At 43.6% G+C, this 19,536-nt stretch overlaps 2 protein-coding genes across 3 annotated transcripts in view; both read left to right on the forward strand.

Moving 5' to 3' along the window:
- The first annotated feature begins 6,127 nt into the window (after positions 1-6,127).
- Positions 6,128-10,262, forward strand: rpl17 (ribosomal protein L17). The gene is made up of 7 exons (XM_080742602.1): positions 6,128-6,150; positions 6,572-6,619; positions 7,093-7,133; positions 7,645-7,779; positions 9,133-9,231; positions 9,445-9,636; positions 10,187-10,262. Exons 2-7 carry the CDS (start codon positions 6,580-6,582, stop codon positions 10,232-10,234), a joined length of 555 nt encoding a protein of 184 aa, XP_080598728.1. The 5' UTR covers positions 6,128-6,150; positions 6,572-6,579; the 3' UTR covers positions 10,235-10,262.
- A 2,607-nt stretch (positions 10,263-12,869) lies between these two features.
- gpat3 (glycerol-3-phosphate acyltransferase 3) overlaps positions 12,870-19,536 on the forward strand; it is a 32,813-nt gene continuing 26,146 nt past the window's right edge. Inside the window, exons 1-7 of one of the 2 annotated variants that reach the window (XM_080743897.1) lie at positions 12,870-13,035; positions 13,468-13,702; positions 14,390-14,444; positions 16,989-17,137; positions 17,529-17,674; positions 18,951-19,025; positions 19,271-19,360. In XM_080743897.1, the coding sequence (XP_080600023.1) occupies positions 13,544-13,702; positions 14,390-14,444; positions 16,989-17,137; positions 17,529-17,674; positions 18,951-19,025; positions 19,271-19,360 (674 nt within the window). In that variant the 5' untranslated portion in view covers positions 12,870-13,035; positions 13,468-13,543. Of the gene's footprint in view, positions 13,036-13,467; positions 13,703-14,351; positions 14,445-16,988; positions 17,138-17,528; positions 17,675-18,950; positions 19,026-19,270; positions 19,361-19,536 lie in introns of those variants that run through there. The other variant, XM_080743898.1, reaches the window with a different exon arrangement.

Raw genomic sequence — 19,536 nt, forward strand, 5'->3', positions numbered from 1 at the left:
ACAGCCGATCTACAAGCACACAACGCCTCGCGGTGCGAGGCGTTGTGTGCTTGTAGGTCGGCTGTTTTCACTACTTTTGTGCGACAGCCTTGTATGATTTGCGAAAGAACGTACAAATTTGGAGATACGAGATTTCCACCCGACAGCGACGATATACTAGTGTTGTTGCTGCTCTCATACCACCATTATTACTGGGGTTGGTGGGGGCCAGACAGTAGCCCCCTGCGGGCCGCAAATGGCCCGCGGGCCGCCTATTGGGGAACCCTGTTCTACAAAGTGTGGAATGCTCTTCCTCCTGTTAGCAGCCTTGCCGTGCATTGGGGACCTTGAGTAACAGCTTATCTGTCCATCTGAGATTGCAGGGAGCGTTGTAAGAGCCTGGGGTCAGATCTGGTTGGTCACCAATGTAGGCAGGTTCAAGGCCATTCAGTAATTTGAAAACAAACAATAAAACTTGTACATTTCTTACTGCAGTGCAGTGAGGCCAGAACAGGGGTGATATATGGTCATATTTTCTGGTTCTTTTAAGAACCCATAGAGCATCGCAGTTTAAGCCCCGCCTGCCCTCACTCCGGTGTCAGAAGCGTTTTCCCCCATGCATTTCATCCATAGACATTTCATAAAGTATTTATTTAAACGTCTTTTAAGCCTCTGACAAAGCCACCCGGGCAAGTACTACCCTCGTCATTTTTTCAGTTTTCTAATTAATCGTTGCATGCAAAAAATTGTGTTTATTGTCACGATTCCTCACCAGCCGGGGTGGCTTTGTCAGAGGCTTAAAAGACGTTTTAAATAAATACTTTATGAAATGTCTATGGATGAAATGCATGGGGGGAAACGCTTCCAACACCGGAGTGAGGGCGGGCGGGGCTTAAACTGCGACGCTATAGCTGCAGTATGTCACGATGGCAGTCAATCAACAGTGCCAGGCGACTTTTAGAGCAACTTTCTCACTATGGGCTTCCCTGCCAAGCGACTTTGGGCGACTTTTACTTAGAAAAAAAACAAAAAAAAAAAATGTTTTCAAAAAAAATGTTTTAAAAAAAAAAAAATTTTGGACCCCAAAAAATTTAGTAGGCATGATAGAAATCGCGAAATTGCATGTTTAACCCCCATAGCAACCCCATCTATCAAACATGGCAGCCATCTTTGTTTACATTTTAGGAAAACATAATGGCTATTATCTCAAGAATGCCTGAACGGATTTCCAATCTTTTTTTTTTGTTTGAAAGCTGTGAACAGCCTGCACAAACATGGTGCATGATCTGTGCATGGGTGTGCATGATCTGTGCACTACAAATTACATGGAAGTCTATGGAGAGGGCTGGCACTAATGCCACTCGAGGGCATTTTTAATTGGCAGTAAGTGAGTTAAGAACTTTATTGATCCCACAAGGGGAATTTGGTCGCCAAAGACAGCAGATTTAAAGGGAAAGAAAAAAAAAAGACTGATCCAGCAAAGACATCACATTCCACCAGGTCCATGAACAGCTTTCATCAGGCTACCTGTCAGAATGCTGAACAAGGCATGCAGTAGCTTGATGACAGGCGGTGTCATTAGGCTGGTCTCAGACCTTTGTTCTTCCTTGGACCTACCTGTGGATTATACCAGTGGTTCTCAACCTGTGGGTCGGGACCCCCACTGGGTTCCCCAAATTCTTTTGGGGGGTCCCCAGATGATACTTTTTTTCTCACTCAACAGTTAACAAACCATAAAGTTTAAGGGTATATTCACATTAATAACGTGACAATTTAAGGACTTTTTAATACCTCTAAAATGACAAATTAAACATCGGCCAAATTGTCTAATATCAGACACAGAAATTGTGAAAATAGGTGAGGCGTGGTGAGCATGTATAGATCTGCTATTTTCACAATAGAACCGTCTTATACAAAATGTAATGCCTCAACTCTTAGTGCTCGTCAGGGTGGGGGTGGGGGGTCCCCATTTAAAATATGATTATTTTAGGAGTCACTTCCTGAAAAGGTTGAGAACCACTGGATTATACCAGGGACGAGTGCTTTGGACTTTTTCTTTGCTCTTCGTCATGGACCTAATTGCGGATTATACCAGTGTCGGACAACTTTATGTGGATTATGCGGTCGACACACATGTTGACATTTTGCACCTTAATCCCATGTACAACGCACTGACTTTTGTATTTTTTTGTTTCTCTAGCATATCTATATCATGCACAGTATGCATCTGCTGCTATGCTCACACACCTTTATATCTTACCTATAGAGTACCCTAGGTAAGATATAACATATGATATAATATCAGAGATATAATATGTGTAAATATGTAGATCATTTGTTTATTTTCTTTGATTGATCGCCTTTATATTGTTCAATTGTCCAATATTGTCCAAGACATTATATTGTCCAATCAGAATAATAATAATAATAAAATTAATCCATGGCTCCATGTGGATCTTGGATATCATATATCCATTAGGTCATCTGTACTGTGATGACACCTCTCTCTCTTTCTAAAATGTACAAATAATATTCACAATAATGTGGAGTTAATATTCATGATTAGCCTACTGTCAGCGTGCACAGGTAATGTGGTGCTGATCAGTCCAGTATAGTTTGTGAGATTAGCCCCGGATGCACGCACATTGATGTGCAAATAAAAATGCAGAGTCAGGACCTACTGTTCACCCTATCCTTGAACAAAGGAACAATGATGTGTATTCTGGCCAGTTTAGAACAAGGGGGTATAGCTCAGTGGTAGAGCATTTGACTGCAGATCAAGAGGTCCCTGGTTCAAGTCCGGGTGCCCCCTCTATTATTTAAAAATCACACCCAATGTGGAGTGAGCGGTGGTTGTGCTTGCATAACGTCTTCAGACTAGGATTTGAGTCTAGGATGTACAGGCTATGCTACACACACACGTTTTGCTATGGCAAAATGCTGAGGAAAAAGGCTACAGACACACGCACAGCCACTATGGAGCGGTTTACCACCGCTCAAAAACAGGAAAATTATGAATGACTCTCTTCTAGAGAGCACCTGTTATGACTGTATCATGACAGTGGTCAAACTGATTGTAGTGCTGTGTATCAACTAATCTACTGGGGAACCCCTTCAAGTCACCACCTGGGGTCCTCCCCCTGAGAACAATACTTCAGTAAAATGACGTCATCTAAACCCTGTCCAATCAGCCGTGAAACACCAACCCGGGTGGGGAGGGGGACATAAATATAAACATCAGGGGTCCTCAAAATCCATAATCACCGTGTTTGGACCCCGGAGTGACACCTGCAGGACAGAAGCGGGAGACTAACAAAAGCGATGTTTAACTTCATCAGCATTTACATCTACATTGACGCGGTGGCGTTGGCGGCCCTGGTGACCCTGGCCACCTACCTGTGCTCCAAGAACGCCGACTGGTGGTGGCAGCAGCACGTGCGCGTCACGGGCTGCTCCACCTACATCCAGACATGCATCACCGAGCGGGTGGGCTGGCTGAGCACCACCGCCTCCGCCGCCCCGGCCCCTGCTGTCGCGAAACCGGTCGAGGAGAGGGGGAGGGGGAGGATCGCGGCCAAGGAGCCGTCGAGAGAGAGCGGTTTCACCAGGACCAGCAGGAGCCCCAGCCCCTTCTATGCGGAGCAGCAGAAGATCATGCAGCAGCAGCAGCTGCTGCAGCAGAAGCAGCAGCAGCAGCAGCAGAAGCAGGAGAAGCAGAAGCAGGAGAAGCAGGAGAAGCAAGAGAAGCAGGAGAAGGAGCAGCAGCAGCAGGAGAAGGAGGTGGTGCCCCCTGAGAGGCCCAGGACGCCCAGAGACAGTTTCGAGAGCCTCTTCGCCCCTCCGCAGAAGCCTGCGAGTCCCGCCAAGACCCCTACGCCAAGGGCAACGACGCCGGGCGGCCGCAACGTCCTGTCCATGGTCAAGAGGTGGGAGCCGGAAAAAGCCTGAGGAGAGTCAAATGTTGTCGAGGATATAGTTTTTTTCGTGGCTAAGAGTTATTTGGCCTCGTCCTTCTCAATGAGAGGCTGGAGGAAGCATAAAGCAGCGATTCTCAAGCTTTTGACATTTTAAGGACCCGCTCCCCCAGTTTGATATGCATTAGCCACAGACACCCATTTGACCTAGTTTATTGTCTCTGTGACCCCAATTTTCATTGTAGGATCCTGTGTTAAGTTAGCCTTCTGAGTTGTTGACCATATGGGTCCATTTGGTCCCTAACTATCAATCTCTCCAAGGGCCCCTTGGGGCTTTGTGGACCCCGCTTTGCGAAACAGTGGCATAAAATGTGAGCCGGAGAGGGAGAAATGGAATGAGGAGACACTGATTAGAGTAGAGAAGTTTATGATCAGCAGTAAGAATGGAAACGTGAAGAACGACAGGACTCCTCGACTAAAAGGTCTCCATGGAAGAAGGGAGCAGCTTAACAAGCACTACAAAAACTGGATCCACTGAAGTGATCCCTCGCCACATCAACACATCCCTCTCTTTTTTTTTTTTGCAGTAAAGTGACACCCCCGCCACAATTGACACTTGGAGTATGTCCATGGCGAAACAATCCTTTTTTGGCAGCAAAGCAAGGCGGTCCCTTGCACAGTGACACAGATGTATGGGAAGCATTCCCCTTTTAGGGTCAATTCGGTCGATCGCTGCTTCCTAAAGGAGTATATTGGATGTGGAGGAAGTGATCTTTTTTTCGCAGGCAAAGCAGACCTCGATGTGAGGAAGAGATCCCTTTTTTTGTCAGCAAAGCAGACCCTTTAGCAGACCCTTTAGCCACATCGACAACGGAGTGTGTTGACACCCGATGTGGGGAACCCGGTGCATCCTCCACAGGCCGACACAGGAGTGTGTCCATGTGGGTAACCCCTTTTTTGTGGCAAAGCACTCCCACTTCAATTAACATTGATGCAGTCGCACAAACCTGACGCAAAGCTTGGCCGAAATTTGAAGACAACGTGGGTTTGGGTTGACCAATGAAGGAAGCTGATACCACGCACACATGCACCCACTCACACACACACACACTCGGTTTTCGACAACCACTTGTCCGACCAAATTCCCTCTCAGCACAAACCAGTACCGGGTCATCTGCGACACACCAATTTTGATGTCAACCAGTCGAACGGTGCCCAAGTTATGCCAAGCCAGCCCAGGACAGACACACAGACAGACACGTTCCTTGAATCTATTGATTTCTAAAGAACCTTACAACATAATATTACTGGTCCTTGGGGTGGTTCCATTGAGGGTCCCCATCATAATGATTGATAATAGTTAGTTAACCATATTCAGGGTTGACACTAAGCTCTCAGAGGCACTTGCCAGTCGGGCAAGTACAGGTCATGTTCTACTTGCCCAAAGGTCATGCCCGCTTGCCCGAAAAGTAAATTGTCCATTGTAAAATGATTGGTAAGATTTTAATTACTGCTCAAATTGTATTTCTTTACTTTCTGGGGCTGTGCGATAAAACATGTCATACACTATACCTCCAAATACAAATACCAAATACCTACATAGCTATGATTGAATACGTCTGTGGTTTCACAGACATATTCACATATGTTTTAGTTACATTCCACAGACCAGAAAATGGAGCGCGCTGGCCATGTTCATGTGTTTTGACAGATATCTGGTGTTGTGTTTATAGACGGTTGCGTCCCCTCTCAAATGTGCTGCCCAAAAGTATTATATACCTGCCGGGGGCAGGTGTGCAAGTCTTAGTGTCAATGCCTGACCATATTGACAGTTAACGGTTTGTAACTCTTGAGTGTACATGTACAAATGGACCCGTTTGTACACGGTCAAAGTTATGGGGCCTGTGGGGTGCACTGAAATTAAAGACATTTACGAACCACCAATATAGAAGTAGGTACAGTAGGTAAGCAACCAACACAAAATGTACACTCTAGCCAGTGGATATTTTCAGGTCAAGAAAATATCCACTGGCTACACACTCCAGTCCAATTGGTGGCGGTAACGAACCTCTAGAAAGAAGAGCTTGTTAAAATAGCAGATGTACAAGCTCACAGCGCTTCGCGGCGCCACGCGCTGTGAGCTTGTACATCTGCTATTTTCGCTGGCAAACCGGAACACTCGCGAGAGCAGCGAAAACAATATGATGTCCCAGCATGCTCTGCTCTTCCTCTTTCTTTCAGCGGCCTGGAGAATTAGGTGAGCCGCACCGAGCCGACGTGTAGAATCAACATTTAAATCTGACAAATATCCATCACATCTCACTACATTCATGTTTGTGTCGTATACGTTATCTTAACACACGACGAGACGCTTCGAACTGTATGATTATTAAACGAATTGCACTCAAATAGTGACGATTAATTTGTTTTTGAAATCCGTCTGTCACTGCCGGCCCAGGAGGCTTCCATCTTTGAACGTGTTTCTAAAAACGTTTTTCTAAAATAATGGCTCACGTGCCACTAGCCTTCTGTTTATTGCGGTTTGATTTGACTTGTTTCGATGTGTTTATTGATGAGTTTAAAGCTTTAAAACTGCGTTTTGTTGCTATTGGTGTTAATGAGAGAACCGCACGGTTTAATAACGCAAGGCGTCCATGTTTGTTTCATTGCTGTTTCAGGTCTCAACATGGTCCGCTACTCGCTCGACCCCGAGAACCCGACTAAATGTAAGTAGAACTATTATCATTATTAATGCTTTGAGTTTGAAACCGCCGTGTTAAATCGGCTGTTTTAACGGTTTGATTCTGTCTTACATCAATGTACTGCAGTGGTTCTCAAATTAGGGTCCGTGGACCACCCCATGAGTACTAAATTATGGACATTTATGAACCAAATGGACCCTGTACAGGCCTGTAACACTTGAGATTGTACGTAAGGCCTGGGGTCCATTTGGTGTCTAATAGTGATGGGGGACTAATGACGCCTAACAAGGTTTGTTTGAGAACCACTGATGTACATTGATTTCTATGCAGTAGAGCACAAGTGTATGGTTGCAGTGATGAACATCTTAGGACACCTTTGGATTACCCATGAAAACAACTCTAAATAAACTGAGCTACCATTTTTCCCATCATATTTTGTTATGGTGATGGTGGGGCTGCCTTGTGTTGACATGTATTTTTGTACCCCCCACCCCCAGCATGCAAGTCCAGGGGCTCCAATCTGCGGGTTCACTTCAAGGTAAAGTGGAATACCGGTACTTTATTCTCAATACTTGTTTTAGTGTGCATTATAACTCAAAACTAAGTCAGAACTCATTTGGATGTGTTTAAATATGTAATTATTTTCCTCAGAATTCCCATTTTGGCTCGACTGTTTTTAAACTTGTCTGTATGTGCAAGGTTCTTGGTGAAAATGATGCTTGATACTGCTCTTAATGGGAAGAAAAAAATTCTATCAGTTCTGTAGTCTTGATATTTTATCATTTGACTCAACTCCTGAATAGCATTTTAGCAGTTTTGTCCGACATAATACAGGTTGATCAAATTGCGATGATTACAATTTAGGACACCTTTGTATAAACCATGAAAACAAATCATGTCTGAGCAATTTGTTAGCCTTATTTCACCATGGGCAAAAAACTTCTATTGTAGTCTGAAATTGTAGTTTGCAATACCTGCTGAAACCCGCTGACATAAATTATAATTAACAAAGCAGTTTGTTTATATTTGTATTTCTTCTCTACGAACAGAACACCCGTGAGACAGCCCAGGCCATCAAGGGCATGCACATCCGCAAGGCCAACAAGTACCTGAGGGATGTCTGTGTCAAGCGCCAGTGTGTCCCATTCCGTCGCTACAACGGTGGTGTTGGAAGGTGTGCCCAGGTCAGTGCTTGTGCAGACATGCTGGAGAATTGATCGTTTAAGATGGTGGTTAATGTAAGTGAGACTGGGATTTATTCAGTTTCCAGACCCAATTTGTTTGTCAAAAGTTGCTGTGATGGCTAGAGCTTCAGGCTTTGGATTGTCGTATGACTATTTATAAAATAGTGAAAAATGGCTGATCTACAATTTAAAGCGTTGCAGCGTTGTGACCTTGAAGAATTGCTGTTTTCACAATATTTTTTCTTTTTTGGCTTATAATATGCTCCAAACAGAGATGCCAGTTTCAAAGTGGTTACATTGGGTGGGATAAGCAGCATTGTACAATATTTTTTGATGGTCACAAAGCCCGAAAATATGGCATGTCTTTGAAGTGAAAAAGCTACTGACTCTTCAAAGTACATCATTTGACTGTTAAGGCCCTTTTCCACCGGCAGCGATAACGATGACGATAGCCATAAAATATCACAGCGATAATAATGCCTTCACATTTATGTCCGATAAAGTTATCGGACATCAATGTGAAGAGGTGCCAATTTATCGGACATCAATGTGAAGAGGTGCCAATTAACAGCCGCTCGCGCAGAGCGAACCTCGAGCTGTTTGTCAGAGACCCAGTTCCATATCACTGTGATCTTAACCACATCGTTGTAGATCCTAACGATGTAGTTGTCGGCTATCGTTGGCTTTATCGGTGTTTGGTGGATGCTGCCGATCCACTTCAATTGAAAACCCACTTTTTTAAATCGTCATCGTTAACGCTGTCGGTGGAAAAGAGCCTTTATACTGAAGATATTTACGTACAGATGTGCTGCTTTTAGTTAAACTTGTGTTCCAAGTTTCAACCCCTCCTGTAGCTGCTTTCACACAAGAGCAAATTAAACTGACAATACAATCACTGTTAAAATTGGTTAGTATCGTTGCGCTGAAAATGACTGCAGATCCAAGAGGGATGCCAGGTTTCATGTGGTTTACCGATGGCTTGTGCATTTATTAACATTTCATGCAAAATGCTCATGTTGGGAGAGTTACCTGTGGTGCTGTCTGTTGCTCATATTTTGTCAAAATAGTTTTGAATATTCTAAAAGTTTGATATAGCCTCACCATAGCAGACTAGTGACCTATATAATACAGGTTAATAAATTGCGATGATGACCACTTAGGACACCTTTGGATAAAACATGAAAACAAATCATCATTTAGTCTGAGCAATTTATTAGCCTTATTTGACTATAGTTGAAACAAGTTTAAAGATGCACACTTAAACTTGTATTAGTATTGAGGCTTCACATGGCATCAGGTTGGATGGTACCTATTGCACAGTAGAGCTTTGATCATGGTTTTGTACCATTTCAGGCCAAGCAGTTTGACTGGACACAGGGACGTTGGCCCAAGAAGAGTGCCGAGTTCCTCCTTCACATGCTCAAGAACGCCGAGAGTAATGCCGAACTGAAGGTATGCAAAAAGCTGGAGTTGACTAGTATGCTACATAATATAGGCTACATGAACTGAATTGCGATGATTACAATTTAGGACACCTTTGTATAAACCATGAAAACAAACTACGTCTGAGCAATTTATAAGCCTTATTTTGACTTCATTATCTAGTCTTGAGGATAAACAGCTGTGTGCTTGTACTATTTTACCAATGGTTTCATGCTCCTACAGGGTCTGGATGTTGACTCCTTGGTGATCGAGCACATCCAGGTGAACAAGGCCCCCAAGATGCGCAGACGCACATACCGTGCTCACGGCCGCATCAACCCCTACATGAGCTCTCCCTGCCACATCGAGATGATCCTGACCGAGAAGGAGCAGATCGTCCCTAAGCCAGAGGAGGAGGTCACCCAGAAGAAAAAGGTAATGCTTATTTTATCAAATATATTTGAATATTCTAACCTGAGGTTAAGGCTGTATAGCTATAAAAGAGAATGGATTCTGCACACTGACCCGGTTAAAGCGCTGCTGTATTTTTATTTATTGTGGAGCCTCTTCAGTATCACACAGCAGACTATTCTCTTATATTGTCTTGCACCTGGACCACGGATGTGCATGCACTACCTTCCTGATGTGTCTGATGTGCCGCACATGACTTGACATCCGAATCCGTATGCCATTTTAGCAGCATTGGCTAGTGTCCTCATCCTACATAATAGAGGTTGATTAAATTGCAATGATGACAATTTAGGACACCTTTGTATTAAACCATGAAAACAAATCATGTCTGAGCAATTTATGAGCCTTTAACTATTGTCAGAACCTTGAGTTAAATAGATAGACGGGTTAGTAGTGGCCACCTAGTAGAGCTAATCGCAGCTAAGAAAATAGTTAAGATTTAAAGCCCTAATGGATGCTCTAAATGCGTAATGATTGTAAATCTAACCTGTGTCATGTTCCTTCTGTTTTGCAGGTGTCACAGAAGAAGCTCAAGAAGCAGAAACTCATGTCACGGGAGTAAATTTAATAAATCGAACCTTTTGCTTGTACATACTTTGTGTTGTACTTAATATTGTTGACAAAGAAATAAATGCCAGGTCTGGTTCAGCGCTAGATGTTAAACAACACCCTAGTATTGGCAGGGTTCTTTGTGTGATCTTGGGTGTCTGTTCATGTGGGTACAGGTTTGCTCTAGTAGACTGTTTAAGTTGATATGCTTGTAATCACAGCAAAGGGATTCTCATTCTCACCAGCATAATGGTTGTAATTTTTTAAAACAACATGACTGTTTTTCTTCACACTGTAAAACTTGATTAGAACAGGGCTAGCAAAAAAGGGGCATTTAGATACCCATGGTGTATTTGGGACATGTGTCCAACAAAACTTAGTGGAGTCAGCTGTGACTTGGAAGGTCATTACTTGCTATGGTTTTTCCAAATTGGATGAAATGGTGGTACAAAGTATTTTATTAATGTTCTAATGTGTGCACCCATTCTCAAATTGTATCAATTGAGTTATTGCAATACTGTGGCTCTGTTAGAGACTCGAGACAGATTTGAAGGTTTATGCACGCCAGGGGGAAGTGTTCCTGTACAACCAAATAACCATAGTAATAAGATTTATTGGCCTTTGAGTACAGTTGTGTTGGGTCCTGATTATATCTAGCCATCAACTATTTTGTCACAGCTTCACAAAACAAACATCAAGGTGTAATTTGTGTAGTGGTTCTTAACTTAATATCTACATAGGCAATTTCTTCATGAATGATCTTATTGTATTGGGGCTAGGCCATGTTTGGTAATTATAATGTGACATGGGTCTGCTTTGGTGATACAATGTTCTCAAGATGGACTAGGCTACTAGAAATGCTCCAGAAATCTAAACCCCACCACCAGTGATGAAGTTGGACTGCAGCATTTCTTCATTGATCATTTGGACGGCCTGCCAAGGGGACAACGATAAAACGGCCACAGCTTCCTCTGAAATGCAGCTCAACAAAATTACACCCTAGTTTCTAAGGTGACAGTTTACTCCGGCATGTTTATAGTCTAGCAGTAATTATCTTTGCTTACAGGTTTATCTTATCAAAGTCATTGGTATCAGAGATAAGATTATTGTACTTTATGTACTTGATAAGGCATGATTATGATATAATACATTATTTTGTCAAAAATATCTGACTGCAATATAGATTTTGTCCACTTGAGGGCGACACCATAGAATTATAATGGTCAGCCTAACGGGTGCTATTAGTGTGTAGTTCATCTTTTTTTTTAAAGAGATCCCTGGCTAATACGACAAATATGCCTTAATACATTATAATTGTCCTCTATAACTACAATGTAAAATTAAAAACATGGTCTTGTGTGACTACAGACAGCTACTACACATGGAGTCATGTGACTACAGTAGCATAAGATGACCATTTGAATTTATTCCTCCGACTCATTTCTCTCGTAACGTGAGCGCTTTGCCCCCAAAATATATATTTTTGTGTAAATGATTATGTTGTTGGATATGCTTTTCTTTTCTATACCGTTGTCGCATGCGGTATAAATGACACGAAACCTTAAATAGATCTCCAAGCTCACACTGCGTCTCATTGAGCGTGTGGATTCAGGTTCTAATGGCTTGTATTGTTGAAGAAAGTGCCATATTTGTATTTAACTGAGTGAACACTGGATTTACGATTGCCACTTGTATTTATTCCTTTTGTCCGCACGAAGGCGACAAAGACAACGACAACATCAACGGAGTCAGATCATAGAGCTCTACAAACTAACTATTACCGGTAGTTAAATTGATTTGGATGAATGTTGTGTTTTTGACACATGCTGCTAGTTAGCTAGTTTTAGTTCGTTCGGTTTGGGAACAACAATGGTTTCAATAGAGCAATCTGCGAGTTTAAATGAAGTTGATATTATGAGATTATGTTTCATGCAGTCTATGCTTAGTAGTAAAATCTAACAGCCTAGGTCCATAAAACATACTATGTATATTATTGTTGGCTGGCGATGGCTAACCAACCGCCAAAGGGAATAACGGTAACACCTGGAGGCTGGAGGTCATCCAATTTCTTGATTTTTATTATGGTAATATATGAAATCAATCGCAGTTATATTAGACACTAGACTTTAATAGTAACATTTCCAGAAGAGTAGGCTAACTTCAATGCTAATAACAACTCCCATGTAGGCATATCCACAATTGTACCACTTTTAACATAGAAAGCTATTATAAAACGCATGATAGAAATGTTTGTAGCTTAGCATGAACTAAGCAATTACCAGAATACCAGTCTATACTACATTTATGATCAACTGCTCGGTGCTCATCTTTCATACATTATCCTTTTTTCTATTTATTTATTTTGAGCCGAAAAATTGTGCAAATTCTATCTGTCGAGTAGGAAACGATATGCTACTATTCTTGCATCTTGTGTTTTAGCAATCATTGATGAATGGGTGATTATAATATCGGAGGAATCGAGGATGAATTCTCTGACAGCAATCTGCCCCCAGGAAACCCCAGTTGGCTTCCTTCCACACACAGTTCTCTCAACTAGTGCCCTAGTTCATGGAGTTCTTCTTTGGTTGCCCTTTAAACGCCTCCCTATGTTTAAACGTTGCACGTTTTATGCGCAATCCACTGATAGGGAGCCTAGAGTGGGGCGTGTTGGTGCTGGTGGGCTGGGACTGTCTGGGAGAGAAGCAGTAGCCTAGTTCTGCTGAGTGAGTGGGGCGTTTGGCTGAAAACAAACACGACTGACTGACGTTAAAACCAGGATACCTTTGATCAGGAAATATGCTTGTCGATTTACAGGTATGATTATTTACCCATGTTTTCCACAGATTGATTGGTTGAATACTTTATCAGCAGTTCGATCGCAGAGGAAAAGCACAGCACAGCACAGTACAGTACAGTTCAGAAAGCACTGTGGCTTGTTTACATTGGGGTCCTACTCCTACTAACAGCTGTTAACTTAGTTTTGTCAGTGGTACATATTGATGCTATATTTAGTCTAAGAAGGGACTACTATAGCCACTTTACATTCACACGTGTAAAGTGAATGACTACTATATGAATGATTAAAACACCATATTCCTATGGAAATAAGCTTAGTCTTTTCTAGGATCTCTTTTTAGTAGACCTTGTACCAGTGAACTGTACCGTCATGAAACTGAACCTTTTCCTATGCAAACTTCTAATAAAGTGATGATTTTCTCATGCTTTTCTTTCCCTTTTTCTTTGTAGACAATGTTATGATAGCAGTTTTCCACAGTAGTAGTGGATTGACAGACAGTTACAAGTTGATCTAGTCCTGTGAGTGATGGACCTCGTGGAAGAGTGGTGGGACTGGGATGTGGCCGTGCTGCTCCTCCAGCTGTGGATGTCGGGGGTGTTCTGTCTCATCATGCTGCCCGCGATGTTTGGCTGTTCCCTGGGCGTCACCGGCGTCTACATCAAAGCCCTGGTCAAAATCTTAGAGGTACAACAACAAGCAAGCCACACACACATTGTGTTTTGTTGTGCTTCACGGTGGAAATGCCATTTATTCTAAGAGAATAGCCTCCTAGAGCAGTGCCAGTGGTTCTCAAAAGTTGGAATTCTTTCCAACGAAACCCCATATCGCTCATAGTTAGACTTGTAAGCGTCCATTTGGAACACCCTCAAGGTGCTCTGAGGTCTCCCTGGACCCCACTTTGAGAACCACTGTTCTAGAGAATAGTCTAGAACAGTGTTTCTCAAACTTTCAAATGTCAAGGTCTCCTCTTAACTCTGACAGTGTACAAATGGAACCAAATGGACCCGAACGGGTCCATTTGGTTCCATTTGTACACTGTCAGAGTTACAGACTTGTATGGGACAATTTAGACCCCCATAAAGGAACCCACAGAGTCCCTGGAATCCACTTTAAGAAACACTGGCCTAAAGCAATGTGGTTCTTCTCAAACCTTTTTAATTTCAAGGAACCTGAGAGGCTGAGAGCGTACACATGGAACCATATCCATATGGTTCCATTTGTACACTCTCTGAGAACCAACTGGCCTAGCGTTGTAGCGTGCCATGTATAAAACAGAATTCTGGCAAAGTGAGAGTGATTTCAGCACCGCGCTCTGCTCTTACAACACTTTAAGGTCAGAGGTTATCTGAACACAAGCGTTGTCTTTGACAGTGGGCCACCCTTCGGATCCAGAGAGGCATAGCACGCCCCATCCCACGTCCCAATGGTGAGCAGATCATTTCTTTTATTATCTTTGATTAAAAACAACACGTCTAGCTGAATTTTTTAATTGAAGACAGTATGTGTGACAGCATGTGCTGAATTGAACACCTCTGTGTGTCTCCTATACATTGTAATCTGAAGCCCTGTGATGATATATTATATTACAAATACATTAGATCTTTGAGGGAAATAAATATGACTATGGATATTTAGTTACGGGCAACATTCTTGGCTTTTCCTGGCAGAACATTGTGTCCCGTTGTATGCAATGAGGGGTTTGAATCAGCTGTTAAAGAACTGACTCTACTCATGTGACTGACACACTGTGTGTGTGTGTGTGTGTGTGTGTGTGTGTGTGTGTGTGTGTGTGTGTGTGTGTGTGTGTGTGTGTGTGTGTGTGTGTGTGTGTGTGTGTGTGTGTGTGTGTGTGGTATCTGGATTGGTCAGTGAGAGTGTGTGCAGCCAGATGGACACACACACAGGGCTGTCTCAGGCTGATGATGCAACAACAGATGATTACATAACTTAAGGCAAAGCAGCAGCTTGTGCTGCAGCGCTGCTCAGCCATAATTCAATATGCTGTGTGAGGTATTCTGCTTGTCGGGAGCAGTGGTGGGGAGTAGCTTAGTTCAAGTCTCAGAAATACTAGTTTAACTACTCTGTCAACGTCTACATGTAGTTGCTTTTGCTTTTTAATTATTCCTGGGCCTTGTTTTGTCTTGTAAACTCATGTCTCGTAACTCTAAAATCTATGCTAACATCATAGTTATGTCTAATACAACTCTATGACTACTAAAAACTACTAAACTAGTAGACTAAACTTACTTCTGCTACTGTTACTACTACTACTACTACTACTACCAGTAAGACTCCCTAATCGGGAGATAAGCGACCGTAGGTCACATTTATACACAAAGAGGGCTGTAACTGCCATTGGTTCCTAGTTGTGTGGGCAATGTGTAGACATACTGTGTACCGATGTGCGTGATTTTAGGGCAAAATCTGTAGGAGCAGTGTCCAAAAATGTGTTTTGCAAGAATCGGCCTCATGGTGGCGCTAGAAGAGGGCCATGTGAGAAATGAGGGGTGGGGTCTCCGCGTTGCCTTGGCGGACGAATAGGTACCGGCCCCGGCTCTCCCGGACGCTCCTAGCCCGAGTTACGGCATTTTATGTGAGCTGCAGTGGAGGGGGTCCTCCACTGGGGGCGCCACCACTTTGGCATCCGTTCTGGAGCAGCAGGAGTCGGTGGTCCCCGGGAATTCCCCGTGAGCAGCCCCGTTGGGGTGGTCATTTGGTCATTTTTGCATATTTGGTCATTTTTTACATCTGGGGGTCCCCCAGGGACCTGGGGGTCCCTGGAGCTCCGGGGGTCCTTGGAGGTTGTAGTTTGGCAGGCAAGGAGCGTGTGTGCACAATTTGGCATGGATCGGGGCAACGGTTGCGGAGATATGAGCAGGGCAATAGTGTGACGTGTGAGGTGTGACAGACAGAGGGACAGACAGACAGACAGACTGACAGTTTGTGCAGGCTGTGATAGTAAGTGCGACCGTACTACTACTACTACTACTACTATGATATTGGAATACAAGAACGCTTGTCGCAGAACAGTGCACTCGCCCCAGACAAATCCGGTGACCTCGGAACGGTGTGTGGATTTACAATTCTGTTCCAACGGCGCTTGTTTCCTGTGTAAATAAGCCAAGTGCTTTCCTAGGATCTCCTTTTAGTTGACCTGTACCATCATGAAACTACTTTTGTCTATGCAAACTTCTAATAAAGTCTTCAATCAATGTCTTTCAGCTGAAGTGCACTTCGCAACACTTGGAGCATTGCCTCTCGTGTTTCAAGTCCGCTTCAGACTGCGCGCTTCCATCGGTGTAACAGTCTTTTGCCCAATACTGCTTCCTAGCTTAATGTTTGGGCCTGTAGTCTGTTCTCACCAAGCAGACAGAGCGGTCCGCCTCGCCGTGGGTGGGCGAGCGTTCTCCTGGGCGAGTGTTCCGACAAGCTGAGGGAGAGCCGTCCGCGAAGAAACCGGGGGGCGAGTGTGATTCGGGGCGAGCGTTCCCGGTTACTTAACTTTTTTGGTGCCATGATTTTTTCTCTTCAATGTCCCACGATGCCATGGTCTCCATAGACATCCATGTAATTTATAGTGCACGGATCGTGCACGCCCATGCCTAGATGATGCACCACGTGTGTGCCCACTGTTCACAGCTTTCAAACAAAAAAATCCGCTTGGAAATCCGTTCAGGCATTCATGATTTATCAGCCATTATGTTTTCTTCAGATGTAAACAAACATGGCTGCCATGTTTGAAAGAATGGGTTGGTATGGGGGTTAAACATGCAATTTCGCGATCGCGATCATGCCTAACACATTTCTGGAGGTCCAAAAAACATTTTTGAAAAAAAAAAAAAAGAAAAACGGGCCAAACTCGGGAAACTCAGGGTTGGCACAGCGTTGGTACCAATACAAACTCGGGAAACTCTGGGTTGGCACCATATGTGTTAATAATATTGTGTGTGTGTGTGTGTGTACTGTCCAGGAATCATCGCGAGAGAGGAAGGCTCCATGGAGCAGGAGGTGGTGGCCATCCGGCGCTCTCGGACCCAGACCATCGAGGGGAGACAGTTCGCTCTAAGCGACGCCTTCTACTTCTACAAGAAGGGCCTGGAGAGCATCGTGGACGACCAGGTGGCTAGGGCTGGGGCGATAAGCCATCACGATAATCCTATCGTGGAGATTTAATTTATCGTGAAATCGTCCTCATGCTCTGGGATCAATTCAGCTTTTATTTGCCGAGCTGCATGTCCAGTACCATTTAAACCCTCTATTGGTAAAACGTACTTATAATATACGTACTTGATAGAGTCTTTTTTTTTCACTCTCAACCAAATCTCTTTGCCAAAAAATAGCCGTTGCGACGCTTTGTGAGCTTGTAGATCAGGCTATTTTTTGGCAAATGTTCCGCCCCAAGTTAATTGATGTTAGGGATATTTTGATTATCGCAATAACATTGCATATCGCGATTTCTTTGGTCACAATAATCGTGATATGACATTTTCATATCGTCTCATCCCTACAGGTGACCCAGCGCTTCTCCTCGGAGGAGCTGGCCTCCTGGAACCTGCTGACGCGCACCAACCAGAACTTCTACTACATCAGCCTGCGCCTCACCGTCATCTGGGGCCTGGGCGTGTTCGTCCGCTACTGCATCCTGTTCCCCTTCAGGTCAGTCTGGCTTCTGTCTGTCAAGCCAACACGACGACTATATTCTCAGTCGCTACGACCCATTTCACTTTCAGTTATTTTGGATTCCATACCAGGCCAAAAACAGACGACTTGACAAGCTCACAACGGTTTGCACTGCGACATGTTGTGAGCTTGTAGATCAGCTATTTCCGGTTGTTTGTTATTTTTTATTTTGAATTTTGAATTTCCTTATTTTGGTTCTCAACCTTTTCTGGCCGCGACCCCCCCAAAATACCCACACCCTGACAAGCACTTGGAAGTGTAAGCACAAATACTCCTGGTCTAACTGTACCCCAGCAAGCACGGTCAGGACCTGGACCAATCAGTGACGTCTCGATTGGGGCCAGATCAATTGAGATCTGGCCTAGAATATCACCTGTTTTCAACCAACATAAATCCTGCCCACGAAAACAGACGTCCTGGATTAATCAGAAAGGGTCCGATCGAGGCCAGATAAATATCCTAACTAGTCAGATATGTCCCAGAATATAACCTTACATGCTCATATTTCAACTAACATTACAAACAATAACGATAATCCATAAATCCATCATCCCCAGAAGATCATCCCCATATGGGCTGTGATCTGGCCTAGTTCTGAACGTCACCGGAGTCACCAGAAGAGATATCATCAAGGACGATGATATGCGAAAGAAGAAGAATCGTAACGTCATCATGATGTCATTTGGCTTGCTGGGAATTCACCACTACAAGAATTCACTACAAGCAAAACTGCATACATTGATGTGCTTGCTTGTAGAACCACTACTTTATACAAAGCTTGTAGAAACACCTATAACAACACAAAATACTGATAACTTCAAATAACTTTACTCCTACACTCCCACACAAGATGTAACAATACAGAAACCTTGAACTAGTATGATATGATACTAAGAAGTGTAAAAGGAAGGAAAACAAGGGGGTCGAGTCACTCGAGTGCCATGGAAAAAAGTGAGAGGGAGGAAGGAAGTTAGGGGGAGGTGGACCTTCAATTCATTTTCTATGCTTGTTTTTTTTTTATGCTTGTTTTGTTTTTTTGTGAGCAGACAGTCTGTCTCCAGAGTCTAGTCAGTGTGAGACAATGAAACGCTTCACCCCTTCACCTCGGGGACATTTGGAATGGGACACTTGCCAACTGCTACTGGTGGGCAGCATGTTCTGCAAGAGGAACAGAGTGTAGCGTGATCACTTTATTTACTTACAACTTTATTTACTTACAACTAAGATGTCTATCAACCCTGCTGTGTTCTAGGATCACCCTGGCAATCATTGGCTTGGTGTGGCTCGTGGTTGGAACTGCGCTGGTTGGATGTCTGCCCAGTAGCAGGTAGGTAGATAATCACATCTTGTCTATTCCAAATAAGACATTTTAAAGGGGCTTTTGAAACTTTCTTTTCCCCCAAACTGTTGCTTTGTTAGTTTGAAAGAAGTTTGTGTGTGTGTGTGTGTGTGTGTGTGTGTGTGTGTGTGTGTGTGTGTGTGTGTGTGTGTGTGTGTGTGTGTGTGTGTGTGTGTGTGTGTGTGTGTGTGTGTGTGTGTGTGTGTGTGTGTGTGTGTGTGTGTGTGTGGTAGTGCAAAGAGCTGGCTGAGTGAGCTGGTCCATGTGACATGCTGGAGGATCTGTGCCAGGGGTCTCTCTGCCACCGTCCGTTACCACAACAAGTAGGCCTGTCACAATCATTACATAATAATCGTCTACTCGCAATTGTTTGAGGTAATCTCAATTATTTTGCATAATCGTCATAATCGTTTCCACGTTGAGAAATGTTCATACAGTTTCAAACACTTTCAAAAAGTAGTGGAAATAGCAGATCTACAAGCTCGCAACGCATCGCAAT

Source organism: Nannobrachium achirus (assembly GCF_963921795.1).
Source record: "Nannobrachium achirus genome assembly, chromosome: 15".
Classification (NCBI taxonomy): Eukaryota; Metazoa; Chordata; class Actinopteri; order Myctophiformes; family Myctophidae; genus Nannobrachium; species Nannobrachium achirus.